The following is an 18748-nucleotide window of genomic DNA, read 5'->3' as shown; positions in this document are numbered from 1 at the left end:
CTAGTCAAGACTATGGTTTTTCCAGTGGTCATGTATGGATGTGAGAGTTGGACTATAAAGAAAGCTGAGCACCGAAGAATTGATGCTTTTGAACTGTGGTGTTGGAGAAGACTCTTGCGAATCCTTGGACTGCAAGGAAATCCAACCAGTCCATCCTAAAGGAGATCAGTCCTGGGTGTTCATTGGAAGGACTGATGTAGAAGCTGAAACTCCAATACTTTGGCCACGTGATGTGAAGAGCTGACTCATTTGAAAAGACCCTGATGCTGGGAAAGATTGATGGTGTGAGGAGAAGGGGACGACAGAGGATGAGATGGTTGGATGGCATCACCGACTCAATCAATGGACATGGGTTTGGGTGGACTCCAGGTGTTGGTGATGGACAAGGAGGCCTGGCATGCTGTGGTTCATGGGGTTGCAAAGAGTCAGACACGACTGAGTGACTGAACTGAACTGAACTGAACTGGGTACCCAAGCAAGTGACTAATTTATTTGCCAGGGAGAGACTCTCAGAGCTGAGACTGGTAAAAAACTGGAAGCAGAGTTTCAGGCAGCTAGACGAGGGAGGCAGGGAGGGAGCAGAAGGAAAGCCACAGCAGCTGAAGGGCAGCGATGGGTGTAGGAGAGGGCATGCGAGGAGGCTGGCAGACAGCAGTGGTCCCACCATGTGCAGTGGGTCACAGGCCAGGATAGGAGGCCTCCCTGACATCATTAGATTTACATTTTATGAAGACCTGGAGAGGGATTGTCCAAGGGAAGAACAGAGTCAAGGGGACTAGCTGGGGGGTTACTGCCATGGGCCAGACAGGAGAGGGTGGTATTGGCAGGAGGGGATGGGGGTGGAGAGAAGTGGAGGCCCTTGGAGACACACCTCTTGGTGGAGCTGACAGGCCTTCCTGATGAATTGAAGGTGAGGGACAGGGAAACAGAGGGACTCCAGAGTACTCCTAGAAACACTCCCGGGTTTGGTGGAGCAAGTTGGTCATCTGTTCTTTTAGGGCAGTGCCTCCCAGCAGTTGCCATATCTTGGCTTATTCAGAAGATAATATTTGTACTTGAGTGTGTCCAGGAAGGGCTGACCCAGGAGGCTCCAGCTGCCCCAGGTCTCAGTGTCCACTGTGAGCACTATCTCAGCAGCCTTGTAACCTACTCACCGCAGCTCACCCACTGGGAAGTGCTGCTTCAGGGGAGAATTTTCCAGCTGGGGCCAAGTGTGTGCTGCAGGAGAGATGGAAATCAGACTGCGGGAAGTGAAAAAATGATCTCAGAATTGCAGCCCTCCTGATCCATCAGAAATCGATCCTTCTGCTTTTCTGTATATTCATTCTATTCATTTTTGAGAGTTTGATACTGAAACTCCACCTAAAAATCTTAATTTAGCTACTTAAGAGAATAATTGTAATGTAGAGTGGAACTATATGTTACTTTGTTCTGTATTTTCCAAGTCTCTGGTTACTTTATCACACTTTCAGAATTTAAAAAGTTAAAAAGAAAGAAAAAATAAATAAAACTGGGGGAAAAAAGAAATAGAGGAGTTCAAATATTTTGTAATAATTGTGAACAGAGCGCAACATTAAAAACTTGTATAAAAATAAAAAAACAACAACAACAACAGCAAAAGAAGAGTTCTAGAATTCAGGGCTAGAGCAGATTCTATTTATTAAAAAATATTTATTTCTTTGGCTGCATCAGGTCTTAGTTGCAGCATGCAGAGTCTTCTGTCTTCATTGTAGCGTGCAGGTTCCTTAGTTGTGGCACGTGGGCTCTAGTTCCCTGAACCAGCGATCAAACCCAAGCCCCTCCTCTATTGGGAGCATGGAGTCTTAGCCACTGGACCAGCAGGGAAGTCCCTAGAGCAGACTTTAGAAATGACCTTATCCAACTCTCTTCCTTTTCTCATTACGCAAAGATGTAATACTAGGTGCCCATTCATTTCTTCCTTGGACCGAGCGCCACAGGCATGGTCAGCTGTGCCCGTGCTGTTTGACGGTGCTACTCAAAGTGCGATAGTGGACCGGTACCCAGTCTGTGACCAGAGGATGTGGAAATGGACCAGAAGGCAGTTTCAGGGCTTCCCTGATGGCTCAGTGGGCAAAGAATCTGCCTGCAGTGTAGGAGAGAGAGGAGACGCGGGTTCGAATCCCGGGTCAGGAAGATCCCTTGGAGGAAGGCATAGCAACCCTCTCCAGTGTTCTTTCCTGGAGAACCCCACGGACAGAGCAGCCTGGGGGACCATAGTCCACAGGGTCACAGAGAGTTGGACATGACTGAAGTAACTGAGCGTGCAGCATGCAGGGCAATTTGATATCGAAGTATGTGATCATTGGGCTTTAATTTCTATTTTTTTCCTTTTTCAAAAACTAATTCATTTTCATTGTGTTTTACAAAAGGATTAGTTCAAGAGGGTTGAGGACTACAAAAACAACAACAATGACATTTCCTGGGTTGGAAGCATGTGCCTCAGAGAGTTACAGCTAATTCAGGCACGTGACCATCAGGGCTGTCCCACTGCCTTCACGTCCCTCCCATCTCCTTCTCTTCAGAAGCCCCAGAGATGGTCTCAGAGGTTTAAGGAGCCTGGGTTTATGTATATCCTCCTCCTTGATATAAAAAGATGTTTCTCCCTGTGGGTTTCAGCTTTTTGCTTTTCTGTAAGTGTACTCAGTGTTTGTCCCACTTATTCTATCATCCGTTTCCCTGTTTCTGATTTTCCAAGGCTTGGGCTCTTTCCCATTCACACTAGATTTTCCAGTTATTTTCTGCCTTTAATTTTCCTCTCTGTGTCCTTCCCCTGCCTCTGCCCACTGAGTTCCCCTGGGTGGGCCTGTGCTGGACCCAGGACCTGCAGAACGAAGCACTTCACTCTTTCCTTATTTTTCTCTTCACAGACAAGGGCGTGCTGTGTAACCAAGTGACCCAGAGTTCCCCGGAGCAGAGAGTGGCGAGTGGCAGAGAGGTGACACTGCGCTGCACCTTCCAAACCTCATATTCAAATCCAGACTTATACTGGTACCGAAAAACGCCAGGTGGTGTCTTTCAGTTTGTCCTGTACAGGGACAATACTAGGTCCCGTGGTGCAGATTTTGCTCGGGGTAGATTTACTGTGCAGCATAGCGTGAGCCACAAAACCTTCCACTTGGTGATCTCCTCCGTGAGGCCTGAAGACACTGCCACTTACTACTGTGCTTTGGAGCTCCCACGGTGATGCAGGCACCCAGGAAGTCTGCACACAAACCCCTGGGCACAGCCTGGCGGAGCGGCTTCTCTGGGCAGCTCATGTCCTTGAACATGGCATCCGTCTTCCCTGTCCTTCTGTGGTCCAGTCTGGCCTTGGGAGGAGCCCTAACGTGTCTGCCAAATACGAAAAAGCCTGGTCACTTGCAGGGGAGCACCCCGACTTCTGATGGAGGAGATGTCGCTCCACATCATAGAGGGCCCTTGCTGCCCTGGTGCCGGTGGTGGGGAAGGGAGACTGCCTGTCTGAGGGACCCTGGTGCCTGGGTTGTGCCTGATACAGAGAAGGGCTTGACAGGGGTGTTCTGTGTGCCCTGGGCAGATAGCCAGATGGGGTGGGTGGGGGACCAATCTAAAGAGAGCCCATTGGAAGTGTGTTTATCTCCATCATTTATCCATCGTTGGAATTGGACTGTTTCCCTTTTAAGATTCAAATTGGACACAAAGTTTTTTACTTTAAAAAATTTCCTCAGTTTACCCTTCATGCCCATCTTCTTGAGCAGTCACCTTATTTTTCTGGGATGTTCTTTGGTACCTCCTTTTTCCTTTGTCTGGAGAATATTTTCCTTTCACCAAAGAGCATTGAGATATTCCCAGAAAGCTGTCTGTGAAAACCAGAATCCCAGCTTCAAAGTTCCTGAGTTTGGCGCCCAGTGGCATCCCCAGGGGAGAGAAGTACCTCCAGGCAAAACTAAGATGTGATGTCAAAAATAGATACACCCTCAGCCCTGGGATTGCACCCCTCCTTCCTCTACTACTGATGTTTCTGCCTTAATACAACTATTGGAGTTATTATGTGTAATCTTAGAAATAGTAGCAGTCTTGGTGGTGGTGGTTGAGTTGCTAAGTTGTGTTGGACTCTATTGTGACCCCATGGACTGTGGCCCACCAGACTCCTTCATCCATGGAATTCTCCAGGCAAGAATACTGGAGTGGGTTGCCATCTGCCCATGGAATTCTCCAGGCAAGAATACTGGAGTGGGTTGCCATTTCTTCTCCAGGGGACCTTCCTGACCCAGGGATTGAACCCGTCTCCTGCATTGCAGGCAGATTGTTTATGGCTGAGCCATTAGAAGCCTGGTAGAAGCTTTAGATGTTATTTTACAGGAAAAGCCCAGAGAAGTGAGGGACAATCAGAAGATCACTGGGCTGGTTAATGACTGAGCCAAGGGAGCATTTCTGGGTGCCCCATGCAGCTGTGCCCTAGGAGGCTGTAGCAGTAGGCAGCTTGGGCAGCAGTTTGTCTGGGCTGGAGCATAGGCAAGTGGAGGAAAGAACATGGGTGAGGGAGCCAAAGTTTCAGGCAAATGACTCAGCCTCTGGGGCTTCTGTTCTGCCACCTACTGCGTGTGTGTAATATTCTTCTGTAAACTCCTTTCGGGTCCTTGTGGGACTTGAGATTCTCCATGTGAAAGCTCTGGAAACCTATAACCCATGGTAGCAAGGTCCCCACACCTGAAGGCAGCCACAGTCCCCTCTGGCTCCAGCCTTGAATCTTTTCTGGAGGGTCCTTTTGGTGGAAGAAATTCATAGCCTTTTGCTGATGATCAAAGTGGGCCAGTGGGTGGCTCATTCATATGCTAAGTGCAGGACTGTTTGAACTCGGAGTTGGCGCTCCTGATAACTTGGTTCTGCTCCCAGAAATATCCCTGCCCCACTGAATGACTTTGGACAAGGTACATAACTTTTTGAGGGGCATTTTTTTCCATCTGCAAAATGAGTCTATGATCTTTTAGTTTTTAGCAACTTCAGAGAAATATTCTAAGAATGGCCCAAGGTAACAGATGCACATGTTTTGGAAATAGGCATTCTTGATGCCCATGAGGTGAAGATGTGTGCAGTCTTCTAGTGGCTTTTCCCAGGATAGACCTGGCTTATCCATCTAGATTGTCCTAGACTCACTGACTCAGAATGCAGCTGCCTGTTTTCTTTGGTTTGGGGTGTGAGGACCTGATGTGGCAGTCTGCAGATGGCAAAGGCGGGGGAGTGGTGGGTGAGCCTTGCTCTTTCACTTGTAACCTCACGAGTCCTCAGCTGACACCCCACATAGGTGCTGAGGCACCCACAGTGCTGGGTGTCTAAGCCTCTGCTATCTGTGTTCCTGCAAAGGGATTAAGCTGGCCTTGCTGAGGTGAGAGGAGCAGAGGGCAATGGCCACATGCGGGGAGGGGCGCCGCTGTTGCTGTAGCAGCCGCGGCAACAACAGCAGGAAACCCAGGGCTGGGCTAGGGGCCCCGGAAGCTGTGGTGTGACCTATGAGCTCAGTTTGGTTTTTGTCTGACTACTAGTGAATTCACAGCCCCCCACCTCCCCCTGCAGTGGTCCACAATAAATAAAGCCAGAAGCAAGGCACATATAATGCACTTTAATAAACGCAACAGAGACAAAGAAGAACGGCAGAAAGCCATCAACGCCAAAGATCCAATGCCCTCAGATTCCCCACACACAGATGGGCGGGCAAGGGGTCAGGAAGACTTTGGTTTTACAGGGAAATACGGGGGACTCACTCCTACCCCTCCCTCCAAAAATACTTGCACAGTGAGTTGCTTGAAAGCAAGACCCATGTTATTTTTTTTTGTACTCTCAGCACAGTGCCTGGAACTTGCAATAATTCACATTTGTTAAGTTGAAGAAAGCACATTTCCTCTGCATTTTACTCTGATCTCTGCTAATAGCTCTGAGAGTGTTTAGATGAGACTTTAGAAATCCCATTGCCTACACAGAGAGTATTAGGGAGTCAAGTGTTGTTTTGTTTCTCAAGTACTAGGGAAAGCAGAAAGTGCCTTTGTGGACGAGAACACTAGTTTGGGGAAATCTAGTGCTGGGTTGAGCAGAGGCTTTTACATTTAGGTAGAAGGACACCCACTATCCTTTCCCCAGGATCTATTTTGCCTCTTGCAGGATGGAGCTGGGAACCGGATGGGTCCCACTTTCTAGTTCTGGAGGCAAAGAAAGTCAAAGAAACAAAAGACCACTTTCAAAGTATGTCAGTCATAGGGGAAAAAATGAGTCCTATATACCTTCATATCTCTTATCCCTTTATAAAGCAGCATATAAAACAGTTGGGGCCATAAGCCCCCACTCCCCAGGACTTCTGTCTTTCATCAGGCTGAAGGATAAGCTGGGTTTGTTGCCTTTAAAGGAAAACCAGTTTGGGGAGCAGCCATTTAAGCAAGGCTGGGATGGGTCAACTTGAATCACCAAAAAGTTGAAAGCCTAGGAGATAGCTTCTCTGTAGGCTTTTGGTTTCTTTCAGGGAATGCAGCCTTCTCATGCCAGTCAGCCTGCAAATGAAGGAAAACTGTCAGAGCTATAGAATCATAGACCTTCAGTGCTGGAAGGAATCGTAGCAGGCATGGGGATGGTCAGTACTTGCTGTGGTTGTACCGTTGCAGACGTCACTAACCCATCCTGGCACATTTCCCTTCTACACATGGTGATAGTTCAGCTAGTCACTACCAGTTTATCAGTGTTGGCACCAGTCATAAAACCCATCTGCTCTCCTTAGTTATCTTTCACTCCTTTGTATTACAGATGTGATAACCCAGGTCCAACAGGGTGAAGAAAACTGGCTCAGCTATTGTAGTGAGTTAGTGACAAAGTTGGAATGAAAATCTAGTGCTTCTGATCCCTACTGAGGTCAGAAGGCCCTTTTCATGTAGCCATTTGGCCTATGTCCTTGGGATGGCTGGTAAAACCCTCACCTGTTGGGGAATGTCTGCGGATGCTTGCAGGCTAGGTTGAGTAAGTCCAACACACTAAGTCTAGGATTGTCCTTAGATCAGGAGCTGGGACTGAGGGCTGTTTGGGGGCACTGGAGAAGGAGCTTTATAGGCAAACCTAAGTTCCAGTTCAAATTTCATGTCTAAGATACTTAGGCCACCTGATGTAAAGAGCTAATTCATTGGAAAAGACCCTGATGCTGGGAAAGATTGAGGGCAAGAGAAGAAAGTGGCGGCAGAGGATGAGATGGTTAGATAACATCATTGACTCAATGGACATGAGTTTGAGCAAACTCCAGGAGATAGTGAAGGACAGGAAGTGGGGCGTGCTGCAGTCCTTGGAGTCTCAAAGAGTCGGACATGACTTAGCGACGGAACAACAATAACAAGATAACCAGAAGAGGGAATGCAAGTAACAGGCAAATAATTCACATCTCATCCTCAATTTGTATGCATCCTGAGTGGTTACTAGTGAGCTGTTCACTAAGAATAGGAGTGCAGGTTCATCCCAAAGATAGGCTGGTCGACACATCGAGTCGATGACTAAGGATCAAGAACTGGCATCACCTTTGTCTGGCAAAGACAAGTTCTGCTTCCCTGAATATTCTTCAAGTGAGCCTTTACTGATGGTCTCTCAAAAAGCCCATGGTCCTTTGGCCATATACACAAAAAAAGCAATAAAGAAAAAGATTTTTCCTGTTTAGGTCCAGTTTTTCTAGCTCCTCAGTTGGAGGTGAGGATTATTGACTGGTATTACATTATATTACATGAATTTTGAGTCTGGCTTGAAATAAAAGGCCAACAGGAGGCAGAGTGTAATGCTAAGTATCTAGAAAGGCCCACCTTATTGAATCGTAATATGTCTCTATGTGTTTTTTCCTTTCCCAACACTTCTTATCAGTCCTAAACTCCTTTCTTCCACGTGTAGCATAGTTTGGGTGGAGATAGGAATAAGAAGCAGCTAGTTCTTACCTTAAAAGAAAAATAACTTGGCAGTAAAGAGAAAATTGACGGCGACACTCTTGGCAAACAGCATTCGGAGCCCCAGCACCGAGAGGGACATCATGTTGACCTTCCTGGGTTGCACTGCGGATGAACGAGAGTGAAGACTGTTCACTCACTTAGCAAGAGACTAAATTTCCTGCCAGGTATTGGCTTACAGCACCAACACCAGCCTGCCCCGCATCACCATCATTCTTCCTGGTCTGAAGCCCAGTGCGGTGCCAGACAGCCTTCACAGACCTGAAGGTGCTGTTCACAGTTAGCAAAGCAAGCTTTGGGAAAACCCACTCCTATAGTCAGGAAGACTCTGCTTGAAGAGTTGGAGGGAGCCAACTGGACTCAAGTATGGTTTTTGTTTTCTTTTGAAATAGAATGATTTGGGGCCCCATCTGACAATGAGAGAGTTTGCTTTAACCTCAATTCTGAAGTTGACCCTTTGGCTTCAACTGACCTTGGGGCTCATAGCAGGTCGCTGGAACTTGAATTTCCGTGCTGTTTTTAGATTCCTTCGGGTTTGGAGTTGTTTCTGGAACAAACAGCAGTGGTCAGGGTTACAATGACAACTGAGAGACTCAAGGGCTTTCAGGTTTTAGAATTGGAGGTGACTTTAAGTATGTAAACTAAGGACCAGAGGAGTGACTTGGTTAAGGTCCTACAGCTATTGACACATGCTTCCTGCCTTGAGGTTTTTTTTCCAGTAGGCCATGAAGCCAACATCCAGATATGCCTCTAATTTGTAGGAAGAACTGGGACAATGAGCACCAAGATAAGCTGGGCAGCCCTTGGTTGGGGCACTCACACTAGTTCAGATCCCACATGAATGTTCAATCCTAGAGTCTTTAGTATGAAGGAGACAGAGTTTGGTGAAGAAGAGAGATGGGGATGAAATAAGATGGATTTTATCCTAGATTCCAGCTCAGAGATGTAACAAGTTTAATTCCTGTTCAAGGATGGGAATTAAGCCTAATTCTTAAATCTGAACCTAAGTCTTATTTCCAGCATGATGCCATATTGAATGTGATCTGTCACGAGTTTACATCTCCAACTTCTCTTTCCCTCAATTTTTCTTCCCCACAACCCCAGCCCCTTGAGGCCAGATAGGACCTACCTGAAATATCTTTCTTTGGTTCAAAGTCAGAAGAGTGCCAGGTTTTTTTGTTGTGTTCAACCGAACACGTCACTGAATCGGGATCTTCATACTGACCAAGCTTGACAGCACTGTACCTTCCCCCAGGTGAGACGACAATAGCAGGGTCATATTCTGTTATTCTCTTGGATGATTGCAGACTTATAGTTACATCTTTGGGGTAGAACTCCTTCACCAAACAAGCGACATTTGTCCCATTTTTCATGACAAAAACAGATGGGCTCACAGCAGGTTGACTTTCTGCAAACATAATCAGTTTATTTTGTGAGATGATTATCCACATGTGGGAGTTGAACAATGCTGTTTCCCTCAGTTTCCCTGGGGCCCAACACCGCAATCCAGACTTTCCTGCATCCTGTTAGTGACCTGAACTTGTTAGCATCTCCATGAAAGGATGACCAAGGGAAGCAGAAATGAAAGGCAGGCAGTTTGACTCCTAGTTAGGAGGTACGAAGAGATATGACTGGGAGTAGAGTAGACAATGACAAATACAAAGAAGTGTCTAGGTCAACTGAGTTTCAATTATCTATGTTTTATTAGTCAATCCTCTGGACGGTTGAGTTCGGCTAAATATCTATCTGAATCAGTACCTTTATTTAATTTCTGAATCTCCTTCATTTTCATTTATTAAATTTTTTTTAAAATTGGAGTATAATTGCTTTACAATTTTGTGTTAGTTTCTACTGTACAATAATTTGAACCAGCTATAAGTATGCATATATCCCCCTCCCTCTTAGCTTCCCTCTCAACCCCCCTACCCCGACCTGCCCACCATCCCACCCCTCCAGGTCATCACAGAGCACCAAGCTTAAGTTGTGCTGTAGTTGGTTTGTTTTAAATGCATGAACGCTTGGAGTGAGATCAAAGCAGAGTCTGAAAAGGGCTCCATAGTGTTTCCAACACACTGCAGATATTAGTGCTGACATCACTTCAGGGTGTCTTTCCTATTTTTTGGACTGGAAGGGATCTGCTAAAGTTAAGTGGTCCACCTCTCTGCCTTCAGGTGAACTCTTGTTCTCTTGTAAGGGACTACCCTATAGTCTTTTGAGTTTTTAATCAGAGAATAATAACTATCATTCTCAGAAGTCCTTACGAGCATGAAACCAGTTTAAGCCCATTCTTGTTTTGTTCTAAGTGGAGCTGTGGGATATGGGTTACAATAGGTGGGTCTCCTCCTGGCCTTCTCTCCTTTCATGCCTCATCTTGGACAATCATTTATCTGCTACTCTGTGTATGCATCTTTTTCTTTCCTTAAAATCAGAGGTGTGTGTGTGTGTGGGGAGGGTGTTGGGGATTTTTCAAAGAGCTCTCCTGGAACCTAAAAGGAGAAAAGCTTCATTGTTTTGTTTCCTGGCATAGCTGAAGCCGCTGATAACCGACACTGATAAGCCCAGCAGTAACGGCTTGGAAACCACACATTCTGCTCAGTCATCTCCCTTCAGAACTGTGGCATTTCTTGCTCACAATACTGATTTGGTGAGATGAATCTGGTTGATTTTCAAGGGAGCTATGAGTTATAGAGAAAGGGAACTAGTCCATTGAAAACCAAAGCCCAGACATTCCTATTTTCTTCGTTACTTAAAAATATGATCCAATCCTAGTCTGATTTAGTTGGAAAATTAAGCCTTGCTTGGGATTTAAAAATTTAAATTCAAAGGCGGTTGTTAATAATCACTCTGGGATGGAGAGACCTGGCTTGAATAATTTGAACAATTTGATATAACCAAGAAGACAGATGTCTGAAGAAGGTCATACACTCAGGATATTGAGCTCTGAAGCTGTTAGTATTTCAGATAGAGCATGATGCATTGGTTGAAAAGACATTTTTCTCAGATCCTCTTTCTAAATTAGTGTCTATCTGTTCAAAACAGTTGTTTGAAGGTAAAGGGTTTAACTCATTCTTTAGTATCATGGTAACTAAAAAAAAAGGCTATGTGACTGACACGAACCTTTTTAAAAAAATAGAATGCATTCAATATAGTTGTCACATGTAACCCAGTCTATTTTATATTAGGCCTAAACTTAATATGAATTTAGGTTTTTATAAAACATGTTGTCACATGTAACCCAGTCTATTTTATAGTAGGCCTAAACCAAATATAAATTTGAAGTTGTGTAAAATTTGCACTACATTGCAGTCTAAAATGTAAAGATGTAATTGCTTGTCTTTTGAGAATTTCCAATCTTTCTTCTTGGTCCACAAATATAACTACATTTTGGCACGTGTTTCAAAGTGCTATTTGTTTGGGCAATTGTTATTTTCAGACTTTCTTTTTATATGAGTACTATCTAATGCTAAGGTTATGTGCTGGTAAACATACAAAAAGAAGTGTATACCTTCTCTGAACAGTCTTCCCTAATTTATAAACTTAGAAATCATCTATGTTTTAGATTCTTATAGAGTACCTTATAGGTTCCCTAAGCATTGAAACATTGATAACAGATGTCACTCACAATTCCAAAGATCTCTGCCAAGATGGCCTTTAACTTGAACACTGAAATATAAGTTTGCTCTACCTGATTACTCTCACCAGGTTAACCATCTCTCTCCTAAGTCTTCCAGCTGCAGGACACTTTTCAGGCGGCACAAAGACATACACAGTAGTCAGCTTAGCCAAAGCGATGCGCAAGGATGAAGCAACCACCTGGAGAATTTGGGCCTCGGCCCCTCCTGCATCTGATATTGCAACATATCAGATTAATTCTACTAGATTTCTCTGTGCTTTCTGGGCTGCTCTTTTTTCAGAAATAATTTTATTTTTTTTAGTAATAATAGTTACAGAGCTACTTTGCTACTCAGCCTAGTGTCTTTACTGTGCCCCACTCCACATCTGTACAACTCCATCTCCTAGTTATACTTTCTCATGTACCACAAACTGGATGGCAAGCCTAGCCCCAGGAATCAACTTATCCCTAGAAATGTATGGAAAAAAAAAATCAACTTACGGGGCTCCACGAAGAGTTTGGTGCCAGCTCCAAAAAACATCTGCCGGGTGTCCCAGGAGCACATTGCGACACAGCCTGACAAGTAACCAGCCTGGGGCCGGCTCTGGGGCCTGGGCTATAGCATCTGTGTCCTGCCTCCACAGCTCGGGTTCCAGCCTAGACAGCCCATGCTCAGAGAGCTACAAAGCTGCACTTGGTGAAATCAGGGGGCTGAGCACACAGAGTCCCAGTTCCCTTTGAAGCTAAGAGTAGTGTAGCTGCTGGGTAAGGAGGTGAGCATGAAACCCCCAGCCCAGGAGCGCTGGGACAGGGGACAGGGCTGAGACAGAGCAGAAGAGGGTGACAGGAGACCAGTAGCTGCCTCCAAGATGGAAGGTTTAACACCCGTCAATGGAAGGACTCGCTGAGAACACACTAGCTTGGGAGTAGGAATGGGGCACTGCATATTGACATTTCTTGCAATGAATGTTAGGCCGAGGAGAGTTTTAGGCACAGCTCTTTTTCTCATATTCTGTTTCCCTTCTCTTGGGTCACAATCCTGCTTTTTGATTAGAAACTAATTTCTCCCCCATCACTCAGACTGAGTTTCACAGTAACAACAAATCTACCTTCTAATTCCCTGAGCCCGTGCAAAGACTTTCTAAGGACCCGAGGGCTGAACAAGAAATTGGTAGCTGACAGAGGAACCCAGTGGTGCTGCGTGTCATGGACACAGGTCAGGGAAACCAAAGCTTGCTTTGGATTGCTTATTTTTGTTTTATAATTTCTCTTGACTTTGGATCCAGATACAAGCTTCAAGAGGACAGAGTAATCATGTGAAATAGAACTTAAAACCCTAGAGATTACTTTGTCTTATCACCAAAAAATCAAGAGTCCAGGGTTAGAGCTAGGCGAAAGGGAAGGACCATTCTTTGCTGTCAAAACTTTAAGGATTGGGAGCTTGATTTGAAATTCTTAAACCCCCTACCTGAGCCTCATATCATCATATTATACTCAATCACTGCAGGAAGAGAAAACTGGAGAAGCAATTGGGATATCATTGGAGAGCACAGGTCAGCATCTCGGCAGAGGGTCTAAGCTTTGGTTTCATCTCTTTCCTTCTTCCTTAGGACTCCCAAAAGCATAGCCTCAGAGGTTTGATTCTAACACTGCAGATAACTCTGAATTTCAAGTGGAAATGATTTAAAGGGAAAATGAAACACAATACTTTTTGCTCAGATGCAATTTGCCCAGCATCAATCAGACTGCAATCACTTACAATGTGATTCTGTTTTTCCTCCTTTTCATTGCTCTAGTCTCCCTCTCCTCAAAGATAAGAAAACTCACCAAATTCCACTATTTCCTTGGAAGCCCGAGGCAATCAAGAACGCCTGTACGTTTATATTACCCTCTGAGAGGCAGAGACCGCGTTGACACTACCAGTCCCTTTCAAGACTGTCAGATTGCCTCCTCATGTTCACGTACATTTCTCCACTTCTTTATTGCCTCTGAAATAAGTAAAATCAGAATCTAACCAATGCCCCATTGGCCTTGGCATTTTGGAAAGCTTCTCAGAGACAGTTGTTCTCAGGACTGGTTCCAGTGACTGATGGTTGGCAGCTAGCCAAACTACATGAATATGGCCCCTGGATTTCCAAACACTGGAACAGACTGCCCATGGATAGTATCCCTAGGAGAGCCCTCTACTTCCCTATTGTCCTGAAGTTGGGGGCTGTTTTTGTACTTTTGGTATAGACTCCTGACCTTTTACAGAATCCTCAGATTCAGGGCCAACAAGGGAGGTGAGCACAAAACAGTTCTGAGCAGACCTAAACAAGGATGGGACCTTGGAAATAATTTAGTGTGAGCCAGGCATGATGAATTAGTGCAAGTTCTCAGCAAAAAAAGAGACAAGGGCAGATTCGTTACTGACATCTGAGGTAGAGAAGGCGCTTTTGCGGTAACTCCTTTAATAATATTTTTCTTCTTCTAACCTTCCCTCTCCCTGTGCTGTGACCATGACTCTTTTCCCTCTTAAACAGTGGAAAGACTCTAAAGATCCAGAGCTTGCCTTTTCCCTAGTCCCAGTCCCTGAGCAGGGGCCAGAAGTCTGACCAGGGCTTTATTTAAGCAGTTGCAGAAGACTTATCAATACTAATCCTCAGAAGAGAGTTTCCAAGTATACATAGAATATTTTCTTTTTTTTTTCATAGAATATTTTCTTAAGAGAGATCTAATGATTTTATTCTCCAGTTTTATGTTGACTCTTTACAGCAACAACAGCAATGACAATGGATTTCCCATTTAGAACCTCCTAACTTCTCAAGAAGCTCTGCTTATACAGGACTGCACCGCGATTCCAAGGGAATATACACACTAAATGAAATGCATAACTCACTCGGTTCCATGATGAGTTGAGTCTCATTTCCAAAGACGAGTTGTGTTATCACTACACCATTTCAGACATCATGACCCAAAACCTCACTACCTATTTTCTCCCTGCCTAGCTCATCTGTTTGGAAGTGGATGGGTTAGCTGGATACATAGAGCTCTACAAGTATTTCTGAGATCTAAGCCTCTCATTTTGGCAACTTCTTTGATGGGTGTTATCTTCTGAGTGTTGGCATTTAGGGAAGTCCCAGGGTTTACTGCTATTATCTCCTCAACCTGTCATCTCTTACCCCAAGATCTTGCTTCACAATCCTATTTTCACAGAGAGAAAGGAATTAATTTGGTTTTGCTGAGAATGTCAAGTGGCTATTTTCAGCAGAAACACAGCTGTAAGGTTCAAGTCAATCAGAAAGGACTATGCCTTACTTAGAGTTGGAAGGATGTGATGGCTGGACCAAAAGTCATTTCTGCAAAAGACTGGGAGTCTTTTAAAAAGATCCCAATACTCTCAGATGTCTGCCATTTCTATAAGTATTTTACTACTTCCAAATGGCTTGTGCTTACACTACCTCAACAAACACTATCGTAACAAGCTCCATGAGCTGATATTATTAGATCTGTTTTACAGATGAAGTCATCGGAGCTAAAGAGCAGTTAAGATAGTGACTGAGCTGTGTCTGACTCTTAGCTCTCCAGACCCCAGTTGCCATCCATTGAACCAGAGTAATAGATGACAGGACTGAAAGGAGCTTCAGCTGCCACTTATCAAAATTCCTTGGCCACACAAAGGCTAAGTAATGGGCATATAGACAGAGTTTGGACTCCGTTTTCAGCATCATTTTTCATTAAATCTCAGAATTACCACCGGATCATAAGACATTCACATCATTGGACTTTCTTTCTTTTCCTAATATATTGTCCCTTAGAATTGGTCTGGCTGATAATCAGGATCTTAGTGTGCTAAGAAGACACCTTGGAAATCATTTGAATCAGCTAGAGGGAAACCCAAGTACTGTGAAGTTAAGTCACAGAGCTGGTCAAACAGAAGGATTAGAACTCAGGATTTCAATTCTTGGCCTAACATGCTTGCCACTCACATTTATTAGATGTGCTGTAATACAGGTCTGGTCATGGCCCAGATCTGTAAATGGCGAATGCATGGGTGTTAAGTAAGCTGGTTCTCTAAGGGTAGTCAGGTAGACGGAAGGCCGCAAAGACACTCCGGGATGGAGAGTGGACCAAGAAGACTACTACAATGCATTCCCACCCTGGATTTTGTCAGAAACCCAGTCCCTGCCCCTCCACCATCCCTTGCTAAATCACTTGCTGGAGGGACTTTCAACAACCTGAGAAGTGTTTCCTAAACTGATGAATTGGGAAAATATTTAACAAAGATAGTTGACAGATACAGTGGTCAAAAGAAGAAGAAGAAGAAGAAGAAAACCGAATCACTTACTTGGTTCCACGTTCAGATAGGTTCCTTTGCCAAATATTAGTGGATTCTGCACAGCTGATAAACCCAGTCTAAAAACTGCCTTGCCTTTTCCTTACCACAGCCCTGGCCCCAGTTGCCAAGTCATGTGACAGTCATTGGATGAGATTTTCTGTCTCATTGCTTAATCTCTTTCTTCCTCTGTCTTGGGAGCTACCCTTCAGGACAAAGCAGGAAGTGATTCCTGTGTCAAATAGAAATCTAGACTTTTGCCCTGTTATAGTCCGAATTTGCGGTCTGAATAAAAGATATTGAAAAACAATTCCCAATCTGGAGCAAAAAACGTGGGCTATTGGTCATAGAGCACATGAAGGTATGCTAAGTTGCTTCAGTCATGTCCAACTCTTTGCAACCCCATGAACTATAGCCCGCTAAGTTCCTCTGTCCATGGGATTCTCCAGGCAAGAATTCTGGAGTGGGTTGCCATGCCCTCCTCCAGGGGATCTTCCTGACCCTGAGAATGAACCAGTGTCTCAGTGGCTCCTCATTGCAGGTGGATTCTTTACCACTGAGCCACTGGGGAATCCTGTTGGTCATAGAATGGGGATTCTCAACCCTTGGGTTATACTTAGTGGGGCAAGATCTAGTAAGTTATGAGCCCCACTCAGAACCTTTCAGGAGAATTCCATTTCCTATCCAATCAGAGCTTTGTATCATTGACAAGCATTGTGCAGCAGCCAGACTTGGTATAAAATAGAACTAAAGTCTATTTTAATAACATTTTAATAATATATTCATGAATTTCAAATTTGAGCAAACTTTAATGGCATACTTACACTTAGATATGACAGTTAAAATAGCTCCTGTCATATGTAAAAATCAGAGTCTATGAAATTGCTGTATGTTACTCACAAAAATCCAGGGAGAAAATTTTTCAGATCAGTTTACAGCTCATACAGGATTGCATATCATACTTTGAGAATCACTAAAGTGGAGAGTGGTTCTCAGTTGTGTGAAGTAGAAAGGAATCAGAGAACCTGAAATCAAATTCCACTCAGTGTCTTACTTACTAAGTGTGTAATCTAGGCCAAGTTCTTTAAGGTCACTGAGCTTCATTTGCCTCTTTCATAAAATGAGGATACTGTCTTCTGTATTGAGAGGTTGTAAGATTAAGTGAAAGGGTGTATGTATAAAGCATTCTGTAAATGTTCAGTGTAAGTATTAGAATGCTTATTAGGGTCAGACTCAGAGTAAAAGGAGAAGGCAATGGCACCCCACTCCAGTACTCTTGCCTGGAAAATCCCATGGATGGAGGAGCCTGGTAGGCTGCAGTCCATGGGGTCGCTAAGAGTCAGACACGGCTGAGCGACTTTCCTTTCACTTTTCATTTTCATGCCTTGGAGAAGGAAATGGCAACCCACTCCACTGTTCTTGCCTGGAGAATCCCAGGGAAAGGGGAGCCTAGTGGGCTGCCATCTATGGGGTCGCACAGAGTCGGACACGAGTGAAGCGACTTAGCAGCAGCAGAGTAAAAATTTTACCTGAAGCAGGAGAATGTAGTTACACTAAGCTCAGAGCCCCCCAGGGCAAGGTACAGGGAGAGGTTGCTGAGACAGGAGAGGACCCTGTTTCTTTGGTGTTTGGGATAAAAGTGAGGACTGGAATCCAGGCTTCTGTCTCCTCTGGTCTCTTACCAGGGTCCAGTGTGACCACCACTCCCTTCTCTAACCTCCCCTCTTAAATCCAAAAGTATAGGTCCTTGCAGTGACTTGCTACTGCTAAGTCACTTCAGTCGTGTCCGACTCTGTGTGACCCCATAGATGGCAGCCCACCAGGCTCCCCCGTCCCTGCGATTCTGCAGGCAAGAACACTGGAGTGGGTTGCCATTTCCTTCTCCAATGCATGAAAGTGAAAAGTGAAAGTGAAGTCGCTCAGTCATGTCCGACTCTTAGTGACCCCATGGACTGCAGCCTACCAGGCTCCTCCGCTCATGGGATTTTCCAGGCAAGAGTACTGGAGTGGGGTGCCATTGCCTTCTCCGTACAGTGACTTACAAGCCATCTTTTCTACATTATCAACCTGACTTCATTTGCAAACTCTCTCCCAGTCACTCATTCTCCAGCCACCCAGGCTTCCTTGCAGTCTTTCACGTATCCTGGGCAGGGCTCGTGTTCCCTCTGCCTAGAAGTGTTCATCCTTCAGAAATCTGCACAACTCGCTCCGTCACTCCCTCGGGTCTCTGCTCAAATGTCAGTTTTCCAATGAGGCCTTCTATAACTTCTTCGTTAAAAACTGCACACTGCCCCCTTCTATTGATATGCTTTATTTCTCTTCTGTGGTTTATTTTCCTTCACAGGGCTTATCACCAACTAAAATATTATATAATTTATTTGGTGAGTTTATCATCTGTCTTTTACAGTACACTGTAAGCTCCAACAAGGCATGGGTTTCTGTCTGTTTTGTTCATGCTGATTTCCCGGCAACTAGAAGAGTGCCGTGCATATAGTGCCAGCGACTTGTCACAGGTTGCGAGCTGGGATCAGGCTTGGCTCTGGAAGTGCCTAGCTTGCTTACATTTCTGTTTCCTTTTGCCTTTCACCACTGCTCACTTGTCCATTCATCCATTCACTCATTTGTCTATTCATTCATTCAACAAATACTTATTTACTGCTTTCAATGTAGCCCTTGTCCTCATGGAACAAGGGTGATAGCTGATAAATAAGCATTCAAAGTTTCAGGTGGAGATGAAGGCTATACGAAATAAAGCAAGGTGGACTCCAGACTGCAAGAGGATGAGCTTCTGGCTGAAGCCCCCCAGGTTGTGGGCTTTTGTTAGGACAGCCCTGTGAAGCTATGCATGTATGTGTTCAGTTGCTCAGTTGTGTCTGACTTTGT

The 18748-nt window shown here is 44.8% G+C and overlaps 2 gene segments (V, D, J or C); one reads left to right on the top strand and one right to left on the bottom strand.

The window, feature by feature from the left end:
* Window positions 1–2245: 2245 nt before the first annotated feature.
* Window positions 2246–4009, top strand: LOC120853402. The segment is given in 2 exon segments: window positions 2246–2651; window positions 2889–4009. Coding segments are annotated over 2 exon segments (354 nt in total).
* Window positions 4010–5579: 1570 nt separating this feature from the next.
* On the bottom strand, window positions 5580–12269 carry LOC120853388. The segment is given in 5 exon segments: window positions 5580–6518; window positions 7929–8042; window positions 8410–8484; window positions 9067–9345; window positions 12052–12269. Coding segments are annotated over 4 exon segments (531 nt in total).
* Between the last annotated feature and the right edge of the window lie 6479 nt (window positions 12270–18748).

The sequence above is a fragment of the Oryx dammah genome, unplaced genomic scaffold (genome assembly GCF_014754425.2).
Source record: "Oryx dammah isolate SB20612 unplaced genomic scaffold, SCBI_Odam_1.1 HiC_scaffold_26, whole genome shotgun sequence".
In the NCBI taxonomy this organism is placed as follows: Eukaryota; Metazoa; Chordata; class Mammalia; order Artiodactyla; family Bovidae; genus Oryx; species Oryx dammah.
Note: the sequence above shows the minus strand (reverse complement) of the source record. Positions and strands in the feature narration are given on the sequence as shown.